At 46.1% G+C, this 24,861-nt stretch overlaps 1 protein-coding gene across 1 annotated transcript in view; it reads right to left on the bottom strand.

Moving 5' to 3' along the window:
- Positions 1-1,950: 1,950 nt before the first annotated feature.
- Positions 1,951-24,861, bottom strand: part of MAML2 (mastermind like transcriptional coactivator 2) — a 217,177-nt gene continuing 194,266 nt past the window's right edge. Inside the window, exons 3-5 of the mRNA XM_064441326.1 lie at positions 15,323-15,526; positions 12,212-12,323; positions 1,951-6,693 (exon numbers count right to left, since the gene is read on the bottom strand). Of these exons, the coding sequence (XP_064297396.1) occupies positions 5,711-6,693; positions 12,212-12,323; positions 15,323-15,526 (1,299 nt within the window). The 3' untranslated portion in view covers positions 1,951-5,710. The remainder of the gene's footprint in view (positions 6,694-12,211; positions 12,324-15,322; positions 15,527-24,861) is intronic.

The following is a 24,861-nucleotide window of genomic DNA, read 5'->3' as shown; positions in this document are numbered from 1 at the left end:
ACCATGCTCTAAGCTTTTATTGTGGCAGGATTCTCTCCGTGTCACCCCTGGTTCCTGCAGCTGCTGGACCGCTGTGCTGCCATGGGAGGGAGCAGCGCTCTTGGCTGTGCTGCCTGTCTGAGCTGGTAGTGCTTCCCCCCAAGTGATTTGGATGCAATGGGGAAGGTCAGCCCCCCCTGGATCTGGTGCAGTTCTTGCTGTGCTGCGTCTGGCCAGGCAGGGAAAGTATCCCCTGCCACCCGTGTCTCCCACCCCCTCCATGGGGTCTCACTGTCTGCATGTCCCTGGGCACAGGAGACAGGCCTGGGGACATTTTCTGGCACAGAGGCCACGTGGTGCACGGTGACTCATGTCCATATTATTATTTCTTATCCCTCTTATCCTGTGTCCAAGGTGGGAATGGCTCTTGGTTGTGCGACTTGTTTGGGAGGGCCATCATTGCACCCAAGCACTACTAGGGACCCTCACAGCCTGGTGGCACAGACAACAGTGCTCCAGGGCCTGGGAGGGCACCCTGGCTGTTTTTCAGCTCACTGACATAGACATAGCTTCTTCGGCTGGGCAGCAGCCCTGCCTGAGCCTCCCCCATCCCTCCTGCCCTGTCTTCTGCCTTTACAGCTGGGATAGACAAAGAGGCACCTTTAGGGCATGAGTTTCTTGACCGATTCCAGATGTGCTCTCAGATGAGTGAGACTGTGCTCTATTCCCCACCCTCGAGTGCAAGGGGAGCTCCATCTGCCACCTGAGCTGGGGATGCTAAAGCAAGGAGAGCCACGCATCTCCTGGGCACCTCCTTGCTTCAGCATCTCCAGCCCGGACAGGGAGGGCAGGCACAGCTGGAGCGGTGGGGCACAGGGCATGTGCCAACATCCCTCCCCTGTCCCTCCCTGTGCAGCCCCCTGATGCCAGGGAAGGACACAGGAGCCATTTAGGGGTGGGAGTCAGATATAATGGAGGGACTGAGCAGCACTGGCAAAAAAGTGGGAGGTCAGCACCCAGAAGAGCTGGGGTCACGGGGGGCAGCCAAGGAAGGTGTCACCCCACTTACCCCATGGGGGAAGGTGAGCAGAGGGGTACTAAAAGGGTGGATGTGCTTTATGGCAGTCTCTGACCATCACCAACAGCAGTGAAGCAGTTAAGGTGTGGGGAGGCCTTTTTTGTTTGCTACATCTGAAAATAGCACAGCACAACCTTTGAGCATGGGCAGCGCTGTGCTGACATTTGTCCCTCTGAAGTGTCCCCTCTGCCACCCCTTGACACTCAGTTCATGGGGTGGGAAGAGCCACCCACTTGGAGATGGAGCCCAGCTAATGAGGAAAGCCTCTCGAGGAAGGGGACTTCACTTCCTTGGGGCTGGCCTGCTAAAAATAGCCTGGCAGGGATGAATACTTGTGTGAAACAATCCACAACCCAATGTGATCTGGTACATGCTGGATTTTCTTTAGGCTAAAATGAGGCATGTGAGACAGGCAGGGAGGGAAGGAGAAGCAGCCTGTTGCCTGATTTCTGGCATCTCATTAGGGGTGTCTGCTAGTGGGGAGAGGGGCAGGAAGCACCAGGGCATGATCCAGGGCAGGGCATGGGCTTGGGGACCTGGCCAGCCCTCTTGGGGTACCTAGCTCTTGGGGTACCCAGCTCTCTGCTGTAACTTCAGCAGGTCCCAGAGCAAATTGCTGTGCTGCAAGACTACACCAACCCATCCACCAGGAGCTAAAATACCATGTGTTATTTGTTAACCCTTGCTGGTAATGAAACCATGTCTTCAGTCAGTAGGAAAACATTGCAGCTCTCTTGCAAAGAGGCAGACTGAGCTCCCAGAAGCTGTCAGATGCACATTTTTCTCACCCCCTCCTAAAATATCACTGTAATTTTAATTTACTCAGATGAATGAGCAGTTGACTAAACAGACATTCATTACAAAATTCATATTAAGAAAAGAGACACTTGGGATAATTTTGATTGATTTACTTGGCAGAGTTTTGATAGCTACTGAAAAACATACTATTCATGTTTAGGTGAAAAATAAATGGAGTCAAATAAGTGTCACTGCATAGTACTAGGAGGTATATACAGCCACATGTAAAAATGCATAAACACAAACATTTCTGTACAGCAACTTTTCCTTTCAGTCTGTATAGAGAAACACTGGTTTATAATATGGGGAAAATATAAAGCAGACATACATGCAACAAGGACATGACAGTTACATAGGTCCCACCTGCCTCCCAAGAGATACAATTATAATAACAATAACAATAATAATAATAAAAGCCTTTTTCAGGGAAAAAATTTGAAACCTGGAATGTTTTCATGTTGAGGTTTCCAGACAGCTTCAGATGTCAAACATATCTGAAGGTGATTTAAAGGCTTGATTCAAAGCCCTGTGAAGGCAATGGAAAGACTCCATTGGTTTCAGTGAGCTTGGGGTCAGACCCAGCTGTTTAACCATGATCCCATTCTGCCCTCCCCCAAAATGCAAAGTTGAAGTCTGCAGATAAAAATAAACAATCATATCATACAAAACTTTGTATATAGAATACAAAAGGTAACCGTTGACTTTTTGTATAAAATACAACTTTTTGATAGTATATTTATTTCACATATGTATAAATATAACCCAAATAATATGATTTTTATTATTCCTACCAAAATATTATTACTTTTTGGTCTTTTTTTTTTTTTTACAAAAGTTTACAAAACAAATAATTCTTTATATTTACAACCCAATACTGTGAAGAGTGCCCGGTCAATGATGAAAAATAGACTATAAGGGTAGTGCATTTAGCCATTGCAAAGAAAGAGAAAAAGACACTAGCTCCGTTCAGATACGAGTGTTCTGAAGAAACGGTATTGGATTCAAGTTTTGGCTGCAAGAGTCTTTCACAAGCTCACATTTCAAATGCATCAGGTGTATTTTTACAGGACTGCAAACCACCTCTACCTTTGTTACGACAGGATGAAATTGTGATCCCGGGGATGGCACTCACAGCCCAGTGTCTTCTCCACTCCAGGCTGAGGCCAACAGGACAAAGTTCAGCATTAAATCCACCACCAGATGATATCCTGAAGTCTTGGGACCAGCTCCTCAGCTGAACAATTTTTTTTACATCATTTGAGGATCTGGAAAACAATCTGGCCATAACATACAAACCAGTGTGGCTTTTTTAATAGTATGTGAGGGTAGTTGAAGTTACCAGACTTCAGTGCCCATTGCTCATGATGATACTAACTCAGCCTGGCCTTAGTGGCAACGCAGTCATCCGTTCCTACCAGAGCTTCGGCAGCCACTGCTGACCTGCTCGCGGACGGGGTGTATGCCTGTGTGTGAGACAGATGAGCCAATCTTCCCTCCACTTTACACTCAAGTAGCTACTATGTCAGTCTAGTTTTGTACAATTTATAGGGGACTCATTTGTTAGACTGCATCTATATCTCCCCAAACTTAGGTGGGGTGCCAGTGACCTGGGCTGAAAAGCTCTTTAAAGACTTGGAAAAATCATACTGGCATATCAAAGGGACCACATGCACCCCAGACAAAACCGGGGAGAGGAGAGACCTTTCTGGACAGCTGTGCCATGACGTTACACAAAGCAGGGTGTGAAATGATCACTGGCTGGGGCAGCCGAAGGGACTCTTCAGCAGGCTTTCTCATCCCTCTTATGAAAATGATGTCTGGGAATGACCAGCATCATGGACCAGCCCACCTCAACTGGCATATCTAGCTAAATGCCCACGTTACACCTTTCCTGGAGATGCTGGCGCTCATTTGTGTGATGATGCTTCTTGAAACTTCATGAAAAATTGTGCCCACGTGGAATGACAGGGTGAAGTAACTGGAAAAGCCTTATTAAAACCTTTCTTGAGAAATAGGTCAGATAAGTGCAGAGGCTATTGTCAAGTAGCCTACTCATCCCACTGCCACTAACAAGGATGAATAAAGCCCTTGCATGGGACAGAGCAATGCCTCTTGGCACCGAGGCATGTGAATGTAGGCATTGTATTCTTTTGCCACATCTAGTTTTAGCTGATTCAGGGGAGGCTGTGAAACACGTCACACCACATCATTTTAAAGAACAGCATTTTCATTTGAATTGCAAGACCTGTTCCCATCTATGAATCCTCCTGTCTGACTCACTGTGGATCTGCTTTATAGTGACATAGTACCTCCTTCTGATGCCCTGACTGACCAAGGCTATAGGAGAAAATTCAACACAGCCGAGACAATTTCCTGGCACTTTGGTCAAGCAGTGTGGAACGTGTGTCCTTACTGCTCTGCTGTGTTAGCCTCCAAGGCAAGGTGGCTGCAAACTGTCTATGGGAATGGTCCTTGCTCCAGGTTAACTCCCCTAGTGATGCACAGAAATTGCTCTGGGCAATGTCAGCTGGGCCATCCCCAAACCAAGAACAGATGATTGAGTCCAGTGCCCAGTAATATTCCCCAAAACTGTTTCATTTACAAACACAGATGTGGCTGAGTGGAGCCTCCTACTGTGAGTAACCCAGGTGGTTATAAATGATCTGCATGCTAGTTTCAGGGGCAGAGCCCCTCATATTCTGCCTGACAGAAGCTGTGGGGACTTTGGCCGTCATTTCACCTCCTTCAACTCCCCCCATATGGCTTCCATAGGGAAAGTGAGATGGAGCCAAACTGTTGCACAATCAAAACGGTAGCCTCTCCCCAGACAGAGATGCTGGCATTTCTCCTGGGTGAACCTGTTTGACAGAAGAGGACCGGGCTGAACTACCTGACACTCACTGTGGGTTAAGATGGAAATGAGGATAGTGGCTTAGCTGGGCCACTTCACGCATTTGCCCTCCTCTAAGACGGACTGGGAAAGCAGTCGATGAGGGTCACATCATGAACGCCCTTCTCACTTAAGTTGTCCATTAAGTCACTGGAGTCCCTGGCGTAGGGCAAGGTGGCAAAGTCAGGATCCTGAGCTTTGGTGTAGTTCATCTCATGTTTCCCTCAGTGCTCAAAAGGATTGTGCCGCTGGCAGGACAGTAGCCTCCTCTGATACTCGCTGCAAGCACTGATGAAAGGGAGAAAGCGATTGCTAGAGCACGCTGAGTAATGCACTGGATGATCTGTTTCCTTCTTCCCTTGGACGAGACCACTTACCCTTTTGTGTGCTACAAAACATACAGAGTTTAAACCAAAATGATCGGAAAAGCAAATGTGAGTTTGTACTGTGTAGAAGTAAACAGTTTTTGCAACGCAATGAGATTTACACAGGGCCTGATGCTGTCAGGGCTGAGTAGTCCCGAGGAAGTTAAGGGCTGCAAACACGATGACTGAAGAGCTCCAGGCTGCTTGGGCTCTCACTCACACTCGTAGAAACGATGTTCCACAACCCATGCCTCTGTCTGGTGCTTCCATGGGTGGGAAGCTAAACATGTTATTCCACACAGCCCCTGTGAGAAGAACTGATGGGTTTGCAATGCTCTGGGCACTGGTGTGGGGAACAGACCCTTCACGTGTTCTCACTCTTTTGTGGCAGGCATGGATATCACTTATGTTATAATTTCATCGGGGAGACTTCAGTTTTGTTCCTAGAGCAACTCTTCAAACAGGGCAGTTGCCCTACATGGTATTTTAAAGGACAGCCCAGTTACTGGAGTGTAAATTAATAAAGCAGGTTGTTGGCATCTAAAGAGAAAGCTAATGTCCTTACTGCCTCTTCATCTGGTTCACCCTTAGTACTACCACTTATGAGTGGTTCCCCAAAATTTCATCGAGGTTGATGTCTTTCATCCAGTCGTCGTTACCAGGTTCTGTTTTCAGTAAAGAATCTATAAAGTCTGAGTCACTGTTGAGTGCAGGTCCTATACTGTCACCTTGCTGGTTCAGAAAGTCAAACGCTAGGTCATTACCATGGTCACTTCCTTGGTAAGCCCGAGAGTTTTGGTTGGTAGGTGTGAAACTGGTTGATGGCAGAGATGATGGAGGTGTCATACTTGTTCCTGGCTGATTTAAGGTAGGCATAGTCTGTCCTCTCAGCTGGTTAGGTCTTATGCTGAGACCTCGTAGTGAGCCAGCAGATTGTCCATTTAGAGTCTGGTGCATTTGGTTTAGAGGAGGCCTCATTTGGACTCCTGCTGTTAACTGATTAGGAGGTGCCAATGCACGCTGAGGAAAATGCTGGTTGCCTACATTGCGTTGCAAAGACTGGTTAGGATATGGAGTGCCGGTGGGGAAGCGGACCCCTGCGGGCTTCAGTGCATCCTGCTGCTTCACTGCAGCTTCTTGCGGGGCCCAGTTCTGGGCAGTGGCAGTAGCTGTGATCATCACGTTGGCTGGCCTTTGCACGGGGATACCTGTGGCTCCATGGTTCAAGCTTGGCCTTACTTGCTGTGAGTTGACCACTGACCCCGCCCCAAAAGCTGCTACGTTGTTTCCCTGCGTCATGGTTTGGGGTCGAGATATCATGGGGTTATTCTGACTGGGCAGGACTTGATTTTGGTTTCTGTGTGGCTGCATTTGGTTCATTCCTGAAGTCACATTGTATGCACTTGGTTGGTTGCAAGGAAGGTTCCCATAGCAGCCCATACTCCGAGCGGCAGGAACAGAAGGCATTCGAGTCCCAGCGGGGGTGGACATGAGGCTGGAGCTCTGGGGCATGATGCTATGAGTTGAAATTGGGTTGGGTAAGGACATACTGTTGGAACTCATACTCACAGCTGGCGAACCACCTGGAAAGGTAAAAACAAAAGTGTTAAAACAAACTTGAGTGCATCAATGTGTGGTGTCATTAAAATACCAAGAGGTTAAACATCCAGTTTTCTAGCAGCAGACTTTCTTGAACAAGATACTTTGCTCTTAAGAGGACTTGCATGAACTTGCTCAAGCCATTAAAAATGCCTATCATCTAAAGGGTGGTTTGGTCTATATGAAGCTATTGGTGGTCTTTCCATCCCTTCAGAGGACATCAGATAAGCCAGAATTGGTGCTCATTGTAGGAGAAGTATTGGAGCAGAGAAGGACAGACAGAAGAGCTGGGTAGGAGAGAAGACTTCTATGCTTTTTTTTTACAGAAGCACTAGACACACTGGACAGGACAAAGCCTGTTTAAGTGAGCAGAGGCAGAGGAGATCAAGACCCTTTCTTCCTTACAGGCTCATCCTGGCTCCCTCTAGAGACAATGGGGAGTGACAGGCACCATCATCAGGCCCCTTTTACACCTTTCTTAGGCATCTGCGACAGTGGGATCTATCTCTTCTGGAAATGCCTGTCCCAGATGATAGCAGGAGTCAAGACTGCATCCCACACATTTGCAGCACTTAGAGCCTCCCTCCCAGCCAAGTGCTGGGACAGCAGCTCAGCCCAGGCTGTGACCTGCTTGTCCTCCCGCGTGGTGGCCGAGCAGGCACGAGGACACAGCTCTGTGCTGTGCCTGGCGAGTGCCAACCACGCGCCCCTTCTAAGCTCTGTTCCCAGCTAGGCTGTGGCCATTTGCACCTGCAGAAGCTGACTTGCCCATGAGGGAACTACAGGATACCTGATGTGCAGGCATTTGCTGCACATGACCATCACCTTTTGTGCATCACAAACCTACAAGTTATGAGTTGGCACAAATCTACCATGTGTGGCTAATTCTGCCCAGTGAAGGATTTTCCTGAACCTGACATCTGCCAATGAATCACAAGAAGAGAGGCTTCTCTTCAGCCTCCAGACCTCAACACAAGGTCACTTCTGTGGCAGATTTGCAGCTGCATAGTCTCTATTTTGAGGCCACAATAAGTTATTTATGCAATGTAGGCTGATTGCTTATGCAGTGCAAGGGTCTGAACTAATCCCTGAGAGATTGGTTGAAAAAGACCAAATGTTTTCTAAACACAGCCAGTGTGGATGGCAGTGTGGAGAACCCTCCTCTGCACACAATCAGCTGCTCCACAGCTTAATTCCCTTTGCTACTGTCGCTTCCAGTACAAGCCCTACAAGAAGTGCAGCTAGGAGTCAGGGTCAAGGCAAAGGAAAGGAGATGCTTCTTCACACAGCCTATGGGTCAGATGAGGAAATCTTTGCCACATGGCACAGTACAAGCTAAATTCTCATATGACTTTGGGTGGCTTTCAAAGTGTGAAAAAAGCCATTGAATGGGCTTGCTACCAAGGTACTACCACATTTTGGAACTTCCCTGAGCCTCTCCCAGAGAAGGAATAGAGGAATATACAGCCCCACAGCTTTGCTATTTCATAGGTAGCAACTAGTAGCAATTTGTTGGTCATGCCTTGGTTTGATCCTTCGTACATACAACAAAACCAGACTGAATTTGAGTAACTATGACTTTGTCATCAAATCTTGTTGTATATTGGTCTGTGTCATTAATTTTCTTAGTTGTTCCATCATCAATTCTTTCTTACTGCACAGGTGCTTCAAGACTGTGATCATGCCTACAGCATTCTCCAAATACACCAGTCTCAGCGTGGCATGTTTTTGAGTCCTTCAGTCCTTCTAAGCTCTTTTCACAACTTGGCAGTTTTCAACATTTGATTTCAAGGCTGTGCATTACAGCTGGTCACAGTAATAGCTCTTGCACATCTCCAACATGGATGTAAAGTAAGCTCTTTTTTTCTTGTTCAGCATCATCTCAGACTGTGTTTGTCCTTTCGATTGTAATCACACAGCCTGTTTACAGTGATATCTGGAGATCTATCAGCCATTTCCTTATGTGCTATGTAATTTTATATCACTGTGGTTTCTTAACCAAGACAGGCAGCACAAAGTCAGATGCTTTAAAGGATGTTACTTGAACAACTATTACCTTTATCAACCAAAGTTGTGGTTTCACTGAAAAAATACCATGCTAGTTTGAAAAGAATATTTTACACCAGCCCATGTTGCCTGACATTAATTATATCCCCTTCCTAAATTCTTTATTACTCAGGCTGTATCAGCTCCCCAGTCTTTTTGCTGAGCTCTGCGTTAGGTCACTAGGGCTGCAATTACCTACTTAATCTTTTAATTTTTGTCATGGCATTAGCAGTCTTCCATGGAGTTTCAAGACTAAATAAAAAGTGACATTAAGAATTTGGAGAACCATTCAGCCAACTCTTTTAAAACTCCTGAAGACAAATCATGCACATGCATATTTAAAAAGTCTATGTTTAGGAACAGCTGTTTAATATACTGTCCCTGTTGAAATTTCACCATAATGATGTTCAGTTTCCTCAGACTGGAACTGGAGAAAAAATTATCATATATTTCTGCCTTTTCTGCATTATTTTTATACATATGCTATTTCCATTTGGTAATGGATGCAAATGATTCTTTTTTCCCTCAAGTACTTAAAAATAATCTCTTCCCAAATCATTATTACACTGAGTGTGACTCCACAAACCAGAGTTGCTTGTTCCAAATCAATATAAACATAGATACCTAAATTAAGAAGCTCACCTTATCCTGGAAGGCAGGCTTTTCCACAAACCGGCTCTAAGCAGGACACACTTGACTACAGAGAATCTAATTGTCCTAACAATTATGTTGTCCTAACTTAAGTACCTAAATTCAGTTCCCAAGCTGGGCAGTCCCAGGGACAGGAGATGCTGTGAAGAATCCACCTGGTTTTACCCCCATATGGACAGTCAGATTCTCCTCCATGTCCTCCCAGGGAGCCCCCTAACTGAACTTAGCTCTGGAAACAAAGAGGAGAAAATCAGTGCTCCGCAGGCAACCTCACAATTAGCCCATCCTTGGCTTTGCTAGTGGGTTGTGCATTGCTCACTGATTTTTGGAAATACTGTAACATCTTTTCACAGGGGTGGTAGAGATGGAGGCTCTGATTGTTTGCTCCCTTGCCCTGATACTAAAGAGGAGGCATAGTACAGAAATTGGTGGACCTGGCACAGCCATCTGGGGAGAGCTGGTTCTCTCCTTTCAGCTGACCTACAAGTTTGTGGAGTCACTTTGTTTGCCGCTGGGATGAAGCCCCTCTCGGAGTGGCCCTGCCAGCTGTTGAGCAGCCGCAAGGGCTACCGTCGCACTGCTCCTGCAAATGCCACGCTCTTTAAAGAGCAAAAGTGGTCAGGACATGGGTTGTACTTGTGCAAAAGATGAAGCTTCCTCTTTCTTTGTATTGCTATTTTTATCCTTTTATTTTTAACATGAATATTTTCCATTCTGATTTCTTCCAGATGGGAAGAAATGTCTGCCCTGGCAGCACTATGTACAGCAGCTGGGCACCCCAGGCTATGGCAATTCAGAGAAACACCTTCACTGCCCGATTCACCTGCTCTTGTCTTGGGGATTTCTTGCCGTGACGTGGCGCTATGGGGAAAAGCATAGAGGAATAAAATGCTTAACTGAGCTCTCCAAGCCCCTATGTTATTTTATTTCACTTTTTGTCTCTTCTTCTCTGACCTGAGCAAAGCTATTCCCAGAAATAGGGAACAGATTCCCTGTTGTTACTCCCTTATGCAAGAGTTTCCTAATTGCTCCATCTGGTAGCTTTGCTGCAAGCTCCAGCACAGCCCTTTCTCCCAGGCTCGCCTGAAAAGCTGCTCCTCTCTGGGCTCACTCAGCAGGGACTTGAGATTTGAATGGACAAGTGCTGCCAATCCCACATGTTTCAAACCCAGGAGATGGGACTCCAAATGCCATGAGACTGGCAACAAGTCCATCAGATTAAGAACACGAAGAGCCACATAACAATAGTGATCTACTTATTTTGGAGCCTTTCACAGATGCGGCTGCAGTCATTTCCATTTTCTCTCATGGGCTAGGAATTGATTGCTTTTAAGTAAAAGCCAAGAATCTCAGTTAATAATTTGATTGCAGGAATGAGCCTTTAAAAAACGCATCAAATCACAGGATTCCCCAGCAAACTGCTGGGGTTGCCAATGCATTTGTTTTACAAGCACAGGAGGTACCAAGCCAGCAAGCAGGGCGCTCTCTGCCCTGTGGCATTGCCCTCAGCATGGGTCATCACGCTGGCATCACTGATGCTTGTGCAAATGTACTGAGGATGATAAACACTTAGACCCATTAGAAAGCGGCCGTTTCCAGACCACAGCAGGTCACTGCTAGAACTTGTAAACAAAGCAAAGGAGTGCATGAACATTGCTGAAGCAGCCCAGCCCAGCCTTTCCATGTGTAGCTGGGCTGTTGGTGCCATGGCCAGAAGGTTCAGCAGGGGGGTGGCATGTGAGTGAGCTGCGCTTGGGAACTAGTTAAAAGCAAAATAGAAGCTGAAAAAGTTTTGCTACAAAGTCAGTTAGGAAGGAAAGACTCAGATCCCTGGCTGAATCTGCAGGACTAACAGTTATGGAAGAACAAACAAACCAAAAAGTATTTTTTTTTCCTCAGTGTGTTGTATACAAAGATATACTTACTAGAAGGTAAAAGATCCTTTTTATACTTAAATGCACAGATGCTTTGCAGTTTAAAGAAAATCCTTTGATCCCATCTGCTGCATTTCCCCCCTACCTCCTCTCTCTCCCCAGCACCTCTTCCTTACTCTGTGCTCTCAGAGGAGGCTCCAGCAAGGTGAGCAGCATGAAAAGCCAAACAGGCAGCCCTGAGGTCCCAAAACTAGACTCTCCAAAAAGGTGAGGGCTCAAGAGCTGAAACCAAGGACTAGCCCTGAAGTGTTGGGCGTTTTCTGCCCTGGGCAGTTCTGGCTGAAAGCAGGGGCTTTCACCCGACTGTTTGATCTGTTGAAATGCTGCTTGTAGAGCAGCACTGAGGCCATGACCATGGTGTATTACCAAAAGTTCAGATGATTGCTCAGGTTGCCTGTCATGGTGTCATACAAGACACTTAAAAATCAATATGAGGGTCCTCACACTGTACATGAGCTGCCATTCAAAGGGATGGATGGTCCTCATCTCAGTCTCTGAAGCAAGACACATGAGAGAAGCATCTGGATAGAGTGAAGTTGCATAGTCAAGAGGACACTTGTGTCAGCTGTTTGGGTGCACTCCCTCAGGCAGTGCTAATGGGAGTGCCACCTCCTTCTCTGTGCCTGAGACATGCAACACCAGCCTGGATGAACCATCAGCTGGTTCTCCAGATCATATATCAGCACTTCTCAGTGGTGGTGGGCAGTAAGGTAAATAGTACTGGAGAGCAGCAGCCACCACTCACTGCCTCTGTGGTGATATAAATGGATACCCATAAAATCAGCCGCTTGTTATCAGTGCATGCATGGCTCTTCTGGATAGTCTTCCAGCTGGAAGGAAGGAAGGTCTCATGTAGCACTTGGGCACTTACCAGGATATTGGTTTGCTTGTTGCATGTTGACCACGTTCCTTCTTTGGTCTTTATAATCTGGTGGTGGTCGTGTCAAGTGTCTGTTAAGCTGATCTTGTGGAGTGACTTTCTCCTAGAGAATTAGAGTAGAAATATATTAATTTGTTTTTTCTTGATGCTTTCATGGCTCTGTGTTTTCCTTACCTTTCTTTTCTCAGTATGAACAAAGCTGAAGTGTTGCTTCCTTTCACCCTGTCTGGTCAACAGGAGAGGCAGCTGTGAACCTGTGCCATCACCCACTGAAGGCTGTATGGAAACCTTTCTGCTGGTTGTATTGTGTTTAAGTCTGGTCTAACTTTCCTTAAAATCACTGAGAGTTGCTTAGCCTCTGCAAATATTGGCCACGTCTGTACTGAAGTACAAATTGTCCTCCAACATCTGCACCATCTTTCTCACCATGCTTGTCAGACAGAGGGACTTGACAATTCCTTATGGCTCCCTCCCTGTCTGTGCAGCTGGATTTGCTTTCAGAGAAAGCACAGAGGCAGACCAAACACCCAGGTCTAAGCCAAACACACAGCTGGGATGCAGCTGGGGACCAACAAGGGTCCAGACCTGCATGGTCCACACCTGCCCCTTGGCCCTGTTCACCAACCCATTTCACCCATGTTGGCCTCTCAGTGTGCACAGCTGGCAAAAGGCATTTCAGCTTCTCATGCCCAACCCCAGCTGTGCCCATCCCGCACTCTGTCCTTCCTCCTGCCCTGGAGGAGCTCCCACAGAAATCAGGAAAACTCATTGCTTTGTCCTCCCTGGTGCTTCTCCTCAGCAGGGATGCCAGCAGGATACATGGCCAGGGTTTAGCAAGGATGGTGCTGGGATGGGCTAGTTGGTTTTCATGCCACCCACCATTCCCCTGTGCTTCCCCATACATGTACGTGATGCTGTCATTCCTCTTACACTGGAGTGCAAGCACTGGGGGAAGGACAGCGGGGAAAGATTGCAGAAAAAGCCAGTTAGTGGGGGAGATTTTTATATTTTGGGCCTGCAGGGACACAAATCTGGTGAAGGGAAGATAGAAATACAAGTCCTTAAACTGAAATCTGACTACCTGCCCTGTGTTCATAAAGATCTGGAAAGCACAGGCACCAGTCAATGCCAAATTTCTCATCAGCATCACTGTGACTTGATGCCTCCAAAGTGCTACTACCTGCCCATGAGCAACGACTTCTCAGGATACATGGCCTCATGGCAGGAAAATGGGGGTTTGACCACCTCAGTCCCTGGTAAGTCATTGCTGGGGCACATGTGCCTTCTGGATTCATGCTTAGTGGGCAGCTGCTGGGCAGGCTTTGCCCCTTCTCTGCAACATGCCTGGGTTTTGTGCTCAGCTGCTAGAATGGCAAACTGGCTTCTTGGTGTGAAAAAAGTCAGGCCTTGGCTGGTGTTGGATGTCCAACAGAGTAATTTGGCGATCTTTTGCCTGAAAACAGCATGCAAACAGACCTTCTTGTGAAAAATCTGGTTTTTTTTTTCCTGCCAGGAACACATTAAAACACTGGGAGAAGAGCCTTTCTTGTGGTATTTAGGCATTTCCATAATGTAGTCTGGGAATGAGGGGTCTGATTAAGATTTATACCACTTGTTTTAACATACTGCTTGACCTGAACCCTTGTGGAGAAGAAAGTCCAGTTATCTCCCATGAAATCCTTGCAATACATGTAAAAACTGTAGGCAAGCTTTGTGTGTATTTCTATGAACACGATACAAAAGCAAACACAAGCTGATCAAAAAATGCATTCTGTAGAGTGATTTTGATCTTTATTTTACTTATTTTTAAGAAAAGCTACAGGAGCAATTAACTTTCTGTTCTGCTAAAAATTCTGACAGAAAACTACAGTGTTTTGAGCTGACTTGCAACTTAAGTTTTCTTCTGCATAAATTAAAAACCCAGCAAAGGTTTCCCTCACAGGACAAATGAAATCCTTAATTTCAAACTCAAGTTTTCTAATTGTATTTTTGGAATGGAAATAAATTTGTAAACAAAAAGATATTCTCTATAAAAAAACTTAACTTTTTTTTTAAACACCCCCACAAAAACTTGAATGCTTTTCCACTTCTGTGTTGTTCTTTAATTACTGAATGGCATTCACTAAATGTGTCAGTATTTCTAAGTCTACATCTTTATAGAGAAAATAAAGTTTTGAATTCAAAATATCAGACTGGCATGAATGGGTCTGCTCTCTAGGCTGAGAGATGCACATTGAGGTAAATAAGGCACAGGCCCCACCCATGGACATGCCAAGCTCAGCTCCTTTTCTAGGACTTTTCTCTGTGCTTTGGCGAGCAGGGCCACCAAGGGACAGTGCATATGAGGATGCAGAGGGCATGTGCTACTGCTCCGGGCAGCTGGGACTCCCCCTCATTGCACTGGCCATGGGTGATGGGCCATGAAGCACCTTCAGCTGACTCCGTGAAGCATCAGCAGCAATGCCAGTTTAGTGGAACAAAACCAGTGGATTCTAGTATTTCTCACTCCCAACAAGGCCACAAATATCCCCCATGCCTCATAAAATGACCAGAAACTCCCAACTGGACTTCAGATACCAAAGGAGAGAGAAGAACTGGCTACAAATATCTGGAAATGCAAAAAGAAAAACAGAGAAAGGAGGACTCACATATGATCCCAGCCAAGCACACAAACTTGTGTTGAACACTAACATCGATGTACCTGATCCTTGTATACACAGGTCACTTTATACCACGCTGCCTAGGTTGCAGAGCCTGGAAGTCAACTTTCATCTGTGGTTGAAGCAGCGTAGCAGTGCACCTTAGCTTGTCTTGCAAAGAAAACCACTGACAATATTCATATGCCTCAAATTAAGCATATGCTGAGCCTGTTCTCGTAACAAAACCACAGTAGCTCAGATACTTGAGTTGTTTCATATAAACTGAAGAGGGTTTCAAAAGGGCTTAGCAAAGTGCTGAAAAATATGATGCACACACTAGAAGCTCTAGGCATTGCCAAAATGACCTCAAAGTTTTGGGGACTTTCTCCCGCCATCTTAGCTTTCTTTTCTATTGTTTCTATGACAATCTTTTCCATGTAAAATAAGGAATTGGAAAACTTACGGCTTCTGCCAACATCTGCTGCTGTAGAAGGAGTTGTTTTTGCTCCATCATTTGCCGTTGCAAAGCCTGTTTCTTTTCCATCAGTTGCTGATTCAACATTGATTGCTGGGATGAGTTCATGTAACCACTTCCAGTGTTTGGATTTGAGCAAGAACTGGAGCTTGGAGTGGGGCCAGCTCCCTGGCCTACCACAGAGTGTTGATCCTGAAACAGAAGAAATGGCTCGTGAAGGATGAAAATAATAACAAGCATCAAGAAAAGGAAATAATCCTTTTTATGCAATTAGCTCAAGTATAGGGCGCAGCCCACAGACTCTCAGGACAAGCGACAGATACAAAGGCTTTGACAAAATAAGAAGGGGATCGAGTAACTTCATCACTCATGGAAGACTCTGAAAACGTGCCAGGTGGTTCCAGTGGAAAACCTCAATGTTGTACCAGGAGCTTGGGAAACGTTAACAGAAGTAACGGAGCCGTCCTGGGGATCTCTCAGGAAACTTGCATCGGGCCATACGGCAGTTTGTTTGACCACAAGGGAACAAACTCGGCGTCTGCTGGTTCCTACCATCTGGCAAGCAGCAGGGAGAAGTTACAGACTCATTGCTAGAAGTGGCATCTATTCTTAGAAAATACAGAAGCGGTAAGTTGTTACTTCGCAGTGGGGTGAGTGGTGCTGCTTTCATTCGTCCCGTCACCTCCCTGACAAGAGGGGGATTGTCTCCTAATTGTCTCCTGTTAGTGGCAGGATTAATTAAGCTTAAAGTTTATCAGCTTCCTTGGTAAAACAAATGTGTAACTGTGTAACTGGACAGGACTTTAAAGAGGGTTTTAGGGTCTCCCGAGGGATGGATCTAGCTCCACTTCCTCTTCCCCATGTGCAGCTTCATGAGGAAGGAATGGCAAAAAGTCATCTCAGGCGGCAATGGGGAAGGTACTTGGGGACTCAGACCATGCACATACAGGATGAGTATGAACATGGGATGACAATATGCTGCTCATTTTCTTTTACCCATGGTTTCCCTTGGCAACAATATGTTTTCTGTCTACTTGCTCCCCTACTGTTTAGTACTTGGACCTTTACCAAATGTAAGAATAGTTTTCTCAGTCCACACACAAAAAATGTGTTACCCCACAAAAATATTTAGCCTACATTGGATCACTTGATAGTCAGGTATTCCTTAGCTGCCCAGCTGCAAAGAAAATAGGAGACACTGGAGAGGTCACTGAGTCATGAGAAACATCAGTTTTCTGACTCCACTTTGATGCAGTTCACCATAGGAACCAAACCACTTAATTCTGTATAACCATAATATAGCTGTGTATTTGCTCCACAACACAGGAATCCCTGACAGCTGCAGTCTGATGCTCCCTGTTCTACAGCGGTTCTCTCAATACCAAGGTGTAGTCCCAAGGTCTGGTCTACTACCTAAGTAAAGCTTTACTCCATGGCCATTGCCTCCACTGGCATCCAGAGAAATACAGACTGACCAGCAGTGAAGCAAGAACAGGCCAGGCATAGCCTATTCATGCCCTGAAGGCCGCGGAGCACTGATACTCATCACTTTGCAAACTCCAGGAAAGCTCATTTCTGTGCCTTTGCTTTTGCACTCACACACCCCCTTCCCCCCCACCCCAAACTAATCCAACTTATCTTTCTACCATCTGGCATGGAAGAAACACAATGATTGTCATGGGTATTTCTATTTTAAAATAATTCTGTGGCCACACGAGTGCGTAGCTAGCTAGATAAAGTATTTGACGTCTGTTACTGAAATAAAAACCATGACATTCTTCTGGAGCCACCTGCAGCCCCCAAGGCAGTGTTACAAACCCACCCTTCAGAATTTATTGGGCTCTTACACAATTATATCCTGCACACTTTCTTTCAGTTCCAGAAGGAATCCAGGATTGCTCGGTACTGCCACATTTTTCAGCCCTTATGTTAGCTGCAAGATAGAAAATACCTCCTCTCAACAGATCTGCTTGCCAAGTTGTTGCGCAAACTTTTTTTGTCTTTCTTAAAATATTTTGAAAAGAAAAATATGTTTCAATAAATTGGCTTTGACTTCTATATTCGAAAGACAACGCTAGTTTGAACCCAGCCACATGTTACATCCATTAATAGAACTCATCTGTTGTGTTTTTGCACAGATAATGCAGGCTCCCCCAAATGCACTTTCGTAGTCCTGCATTAAAAAAAACAAACCAGCAAAGCCCAACTTTTTCTTTCCCTCATCCCCTGCCAGCCCATATAAGCCGCGGGGAGGGATTTAGTTTTAAGATAAACCGTGTAGTGTCCATTCACGATACCTATCAAAGAAAGCTCTTCTGTAACAGCAATTGGCACAAAACACCAGCTGCTTGGCAAACAGGCCCTGAGAAAACAGTATAAATCATTAACTTGGAGCCAGTTTTGTTTTTTTGCATTTGGTCCTTTCTCTGCTGTTCATGAAATGTCAGTGTACGCTTATGAATCTACGATGTGTTACCTCTGCCTGCTGATCTTCTGTCAGCAGTGATGCGATGGGAGAAGGAAGAGCAGTTTCCTAATAAATCAGGGGATTAGCTGCACAGCAGTTTGACCCTTCGTGAACTGGTGCTATCGCGCCTTACTCTCACCCTGCACTTGTATCACTGCAAATCAGAAGGCAGAAGGGCTACACCACTGCCAGGGTCATGGGGCTCTGCCCCCAAGCTTAGGCAAAGCAGGCTTTCTGACATCCCTACCAAGGAAGGGAAGATTTGGGTTGGAGCTGCCTTGCTTTCATTGAACCGCTTCATCCTGCTCTAAGCCTGGCTTTACTGCAGCAGCTTTACTACGATTCCACACATCTAAAGCTCAGGTGGCCTTCTGAACTTCATTCCCAGGTTCTCATGCCTGTGCTTTATGCACTTTAACTTTAGAAAACTCTGACCAAAGAAAGCCTGGAGCACATCTCTGCAGCCAGCTGGGTGTTAGGGACAGGGTGGAAGTATCACACCTCCAACAGGTACAAGTGTCAGTCTGGGTTCGTCCCCAACTCCTGCTCTACTTGCTGGCACAGCTCATGCATGCAGCATTCCTCCAGCCCTGCAGATGAGCTGCAGCCCTTGCAGGGCTGTGCCCAGTGCCAGCTGGGGCAGGGGCAGCAGCCAAGGGCTGACCCAGTGCTCACCATGAACCACAAACCCCCATCTGCTCTGCTGGTGCCAAAACTCCAGCACAGCAGTGCTCTAGGTGCAAAGCAGGCACGTTGCACCCTGTTACAGTGAGATACAAAACCTACAAGAAGCAGGAAGAGTGGCAGAGGCAGTGAAAGCTCCTCAGAGCTGGTAGCACAACTGGGGTTTTGTTCATAAGCATCACAAAGAACATTATGCTCAAGAGTTTAAATTAGCAGTAAATCAAAACATTTAAGACTGAGTTTGCTTTTCACTATGCCTGCTGCAGCTGACTTGTGTTCATACAAATGAGGGAGGTTTTGGCTTCTAACACACATATGGGCTTTCCAAAATAGACTTGACTTTTCTTTTTTCTCTCTCCTCTCCTCTCCTCTCCTCTCCTCTCCTCTCCTCTCCTCTCCTCTCCTCTCCTCTCCTCTCCTCTCCTCTCCTCTCCTCTCCTCTCCTCTCCTCTCCTCTCCTCTCCTCTCCTCTCCTCTCCTCTCCTCTCCTCTCCTCTCCTCTCCTCTCCTCTCCTCTCCTCTCCTCTCCTCCTTTCCCCTCTCTTTCCATTTCTCCAGACCCCACCTGTGAGTTTGGATCTGGCTGGATATCAGCTCTGTTGCCCCTTTTGGGGCCACTCCTGATGCTTTCACCGAGAGGTACTGCAGATTGCCTCACCTTGGTCTTCAGCTCACAGTGCAGGACAAGCCTGACCAACCTCTGTCCCACCTGTGCCCTGCCAGGTCTGGCAGCTCACACCAGTGAGCCCCTGCCCAGCACCTCCTGGGCTCGTGCAGCTCCTTGCTGTGAGCTCTCTCCTGTTCCAGGACCTCTTGTGCTGCTCCTTAAACCTTGGACACAAAATGCTGCTTTCTAGGCTGAGCCCACACCGAGGAGCTGCAGGCAGTGCCAGGCACCCCTCCCTCCATGACCCCACAGCGCTGCAGGCTCCTTCCACACTGCTCTGAAAAGGCTTCTCCATAGAGCTGGAAGAGATGGGTGAGAGGCTCCACAGAAATGCAAGATGTTACTGTGTTTACCAGGGAAAGAAAGAGATTTTCCTGATCGCTGCTTTTATATTGAGCAGTAACAGCAATGTGCAGCTGGAGAGAGGGATTTCTGCAAAGTTGAGAGCTGGCAGGGCCCCTCTGCCGCTGGGACAAAGTGCACCTTCCTCCCTTCCTCCCCTCTACCTTTTTCTCCAAAGCTTGTCAGGAGCCCCTCAAAGCCTTCTGCAAGCTTGCATTTCTGAATTTGTAGTTCAGAAGTGGTTTAGGGACACTTGGCTGGAAAAGGATGTGCAAATCTTTTGACTCTTTCTCCTGGAAATGCCTTGAATTGATGAATAATTTTGGTGGGACAGAAGGTAAACGATGGTCAATTTTTTACTAAACCACAATGCCCGCAGAGACTCTTTGCTTCCCAGCAAGGAGTGCTGGAGTCTGTGTCACAGGACAGCTTCTGCTTCTTGCAGATTTTCCCCCAAAATAGTGTGGGGGAAATTTTTTCCACCTTTCTGTTCCTCAGTAGGGCAGCTCATTCTGTGCCAGTGTCAGGTCAGGAGCGACAGTGCCAACATTTCCTCTCCTTTTACATTAGTTCTGATTTAAAGAAACAATGAGTTAAAAGAAAAAATAAAAGGCTTCAGATTGATTCACTGAAACCTACTCAGTGAGGGATGCTGTGTAAAGTTTTGTTCAACCTGTGCATGTCATTTCCACTGAGGAGCTGTTTGATTCAGTTGCATTAATTGGCATCACAGGTCATTTAGAGTGAGGATGGTGGGGATCAAGGCACCTCTGTGGATTTCCTCCTCTTAAATCAGGGACTGGTGGCTGTCCTGACCCTATGAACGTCTCAAGGGCATTATACTTTGGCTGCAAACCACCCTGGACAGTGAGCACTGGAAGGAGAACGAGGAGGACTCCAAGGAGTGCCTCGCCGAAGTCCTGCCACACCGTTTCAGGGTGGTGCAAGGCTGGTGGCAAAACCCAGACCTCACGTGACCCCCTGGTGTGAACCTCCACCACCTCAGCTAGCGTGCTGCTTTCCACAGCCAGAAATTGGGGGTCTCAAGTGGCCCCTGGGGCTAAGCACGGGGCAGTACCAGGCTTATTCAGAAGAGCTGATTTCACTCATAGAATCATTCAGGTTGGAAAAGACCCTTCAGATCATCAAGCCCAACCGTTAACCTAATACTGCCAAGTCCAGCACTAAACCACGTCCCTAAGCACCACATCTACACACCTTTTAAATACCTCCAGGGATGGTGACTCAACCACTTCCCTGGGCAGCCTGTTCTAATGCTTGACAACCTTTTTCAGGGAAGAATTTTTTTCTAATATCCAATCTAAACCTCCTCTGGTGCAACTTGAGGCCATTTCCTCTCATCCTATCAGTTGTTACTTGGGAGAAGAGTCCAACCCCCACCTCCCTACAGCCTGCTTTCAGGCAGCTGTAGCGAGTGACATGTTCTCCCCTCAGCCTCCTTTTCTCCAGACTAAACAACCCCAGTTCCCTCAGCCACTTCTCATAGAACTTGTTCTCTAGACCCTTCACCAGCTTTGTTGGTCTTCTTTCATGCAACTTTAGGAAGCCAAGCACGGGGTGCTTCATCCAATGGCTGATCTCAGCACCTGCCCACCCCGTTCTGAACCACTGCTTTCCTGCTACGTATAATGCAAGCAGAAGCACCCCTTTCTGCTAAACACTGAGGTTTCCATGGACATCTGGACTCCAAGCATTGCCTGCCCCCGTCTTTGCCTCAGACAAGAAAGCAAGACTCCAGCAGGACTATGGCAGAGTGCCTGTCAAGTAAGAACTTTTTTAGCTATAGTGAAAAAGCTAAGAGTTTTCTTATTTTTAGGAATAACTCCCACTGTTGACTGGAGTGCAGAGCGCTGCTTTCTGTACCAGTGTACACTGCAAGAGCCCCAAGTAGTTCCTGAGGTTGTGCTGATTTGCAACAGCTGCAGATCTGATCTACATATCAAGGCTGGAAATAACATAGACTGGGCAGAAACGCAGCCAGCCCAAGTCTCCTTTGCCTTATTGCTTGTTCGGCCTGATGAGGGCGCAAAAAGCATCTTCCTGAGCACCTCAACCCATTCAACTTTTTTGCATATCTGGAGCATATAGCATGAAAGTGTGTTTCCTCTAAGTTTAGGTCTCTAACCAAAACCAGATCAGATTCTCACTGAACTGCCTGCTGGAGCTCTCCCTTCACTGTACAGAGGGACAAGGCTGTATAAATAGGCTCTAGATGACTAATTTAGACAACTAAATTAGGAGGTCAGTTTAGATGATAGGAACATGCCCTTACACTCCTAATTTTAGATGTTTATAGGCACACCTGAGTTAGATGCTTGGAAGAGTGAGTGTGAACAGCCCTCACTGTTGATCTGCCAAGCACAGTGAACTGCTTTCTAAGGATCTTGTAGAGTGACCAAAAAGCCTCTAAAGTTAATAATGCAGAAGATACTGTTATAGGTTGAATTTCTCCTAATACCCTGCCAGAAAATAGTTTTACACATTCCAGCAAGGTCACATTCATATGTATAAATAGCACTTGAAAAACCTGACTATTGCAAGATTCCAAGACCTGTTTTTCGTGTGTCTAATATCCAGAGATACAGCTGGGTGAAAACTGCAAGATATTCCCCTTCAGTAATTTTGTGGAGTCTTTGTAAGAAGTTGGCTCAGCCACATGAGACCATCTTCTGTGTTTTTCTCCTGTGAACATCTGAGCTCTCAGGACAAAAATTTCAGGGCCAACCATGTTTCCAAGGCACATACACAAGGAATCACGGACACTAGCATTTGCAGTTTCACAAGCCCAGGCTATCTGCCAGAAATGCTTGTGCCTTCATCCAGTCCAGGAAAAGAAGCAAATGCTGTGTCACTCCTCCAACAAACCAAGCAACAGAGCTCAAAGAGGAAAGGCGACGAGTCCCTTCAGATACTACAAAGCTGGAAATAATCGTGACAGTAGGGAGCACACACCTGATTTCCGCAGCCTCACGAATGGCACTCACCCACCGGAGTGATAGGTTTGGGTATCAAGTGATGCAGCAGATACTCAAGATGCAAAGGGGCAAGTACTTCAGCACACCCAACTGCTGCAGCTCTCACTGGGAGAGCCAGGGAGGCCAGGCTTTTTAAAAGGCCAGTTTTTTTCACACATGGAAAATCAGGTGAGCCTCAGAACTATTTTCGGAAGTAGCTAATTCTCCTGCTACTCAGTATTGCAAAAGTTTATACAGATAAAAGAATAAAATCAGACATTGTGCACAATCTCCTAGGTAAAAATGATCAAGTACCTCAAAGGAGCCAATCCCCACTTTTAGTGAGAAATCACAGGCAAGCAAGACTTTGACAGATAGTTATTTGTGGGGTTCTTATTAGAAGCCTTTTTTAGCACTTTGCCTTTTCAGCACCAACAAGGAAGCTGCTCGCACCTGAGATATCCTTGTGAACTCATTTTCAGGCATTAGTGACTGAGTTGTAGCCTTGCCATAATCCCTTGCCGGAAAGCTGCATGGCACTGTAGCCAATAGCAGGCACGGTTATAACAACGTTCCCACCCCAGCTCCTTAAACTTGGGCAAAGTTGGAGCTGCATCTTGCAGAGACCAAGGCTCAGGTTCGGCACTTGCACAATCACATAGCAACAGACCCAGCAGCAGTGCCTCATTAGGAGCCTTGTCCAACAATCAAGTCTTTAACAAGAACAAAGGTTGACAGTGATTAATCATTAAGCAGTTTCTTGTTCCTTGCTGCACGTGTTGGAGGCAGCCTCCTGCCGAGGCAGTCTGGCAGATTTCCTGTCTGCGCTATACCAGGGCCCATGTCCGGACACACAGAGATGTCTTTTCCCAAAGCTGAGCGCACAGATGAACGTCTTGTCTCTGTTTCTGAGCACGGCAAATTCGGAATGCATGTGCATTCTGTAAAAATAATAAACCCTTAGCTGTACATTTGATTGCTGTATATTCAGACAAAATGACCTAAAGGGGATTTGTTCATGTCAGAAATTTTCCCAGAGACTTCAAGGATGGAGTATTAGTATTTTACCACGTGCACTGTGATGAACTTTTAATGTGATCTTCTGGCATAACGCATAAACGAAGGCCTCCATTTTAGAAAGATTTTGTTTATTTGCAATGAAAATAACATGCACGTGTTGAAAGTTCAACAGAGGAGGTTATTGTGAAACGTCTGCATCAGAACAGGAATGTTGGCTCCATCGAAGTTGATGGCAAAGCTCCAGCTGACTTCAACGGGGCTAGAATTTCCTCCCAGATCTCCATCCAGCCACAGGGGCACAGTGGCATCCTTGGTTTGGAGTGACCTCAGTGTACAACTTCTGGACAAGATACTTTCCTGGTTCAGAGCAAAGAGCCTCCACTAAGATACCTGGGCAAAGACTATCCTGAGATCTGTACAGAGCTCTGGTTTCAAATGCCCCATGTGCTTTAACTTATATTGAAGTAAGTATGCCAATAAGCATGAACAATGAAGACTCCCGTCAAGTTTTTGACAGGATCAGACACATACTGATTTGTTCTACTTCAGCGTTATAATTTGCAGTGGCTGTAATATGCAATATCCACATTGCAACAAGCCAAGCCCTTTAGTTTATCATCACACAATTGCAGGAGACCAAATTAGAGAGGTTTAAGAAACTGCCACTCCTCCAGCTAGAACAAGAGCCGGTGTGAGTGGCCCTGTTTTGCCTAGTACTTCAGGACAAGGTACTTGCATGCTTGCTGGGTCTGTGCCTCCACTAAGGAGCGGTAATTTCCAGCTGAGGCAGTGAAAACTTCCTAAACTGATTGAATCAAACATTTGTGATTATCTTTCTGTATCTTTAGTGTGGGCATATATTATCTGTGGCTATGTATACCTTATTTATCTAAATGTTCTTGTCTCATTGCCATATGTTTATTAACTTTCACAAAAATTATCTAGCCTGAGGTTGATACAGAGCATGAAAAATTTCAGCCCACTTAGAAAAACTATAAGCAATCAAAACCTTGTAAAAGGAAGCGTTGGATGAATTCAGTAATGGGTGGCATTCTCATACATGCGTGCTTATATTTAAATGTCTAGTTTACATAGCAGTGCTAAAAATGACACTTACATATATCAGGCTTATATATATCGTGTGCCTTTTTTGCCATACCATTCTCATGCCTTATCCTCATGTTTCCCTCCCTGTAGGAACTCTGACAGTCCCACTAACGCAAGGGCATATGGGCAACATACAGGGGAGTGGGATCTAGAGGCCCCCGAACTTGTGCAGACCTGCACAGATCACATGGACCAGTGTCAAGTGAATGAGTTCAGTCTGGAACATTTATTCTCAATGGCCACTGTCTGTTTTCAAAGATAAACC

This window comes from Phalacrocorax carbo, chromosome 1 (genome assembly GCF_963921805.1).
Source record: "Phalacrocorax carbo chromosome 1, bPhaCar2.1, whole genome shotgun sequence".
NCBI classification, from domain to species: domain Eukaryota; kingdom Metazoa; phylum Chordata; class Aves; order Suliformes; family Phalacrocoracidae; genus Phalacrocorax; species Phalacrocorax carbo.
The sequence above is the reverse complement of the archived record's forward strand: the minus strand, read 5'-3'. Positions and strand labels throughout refer to the sequence as shown.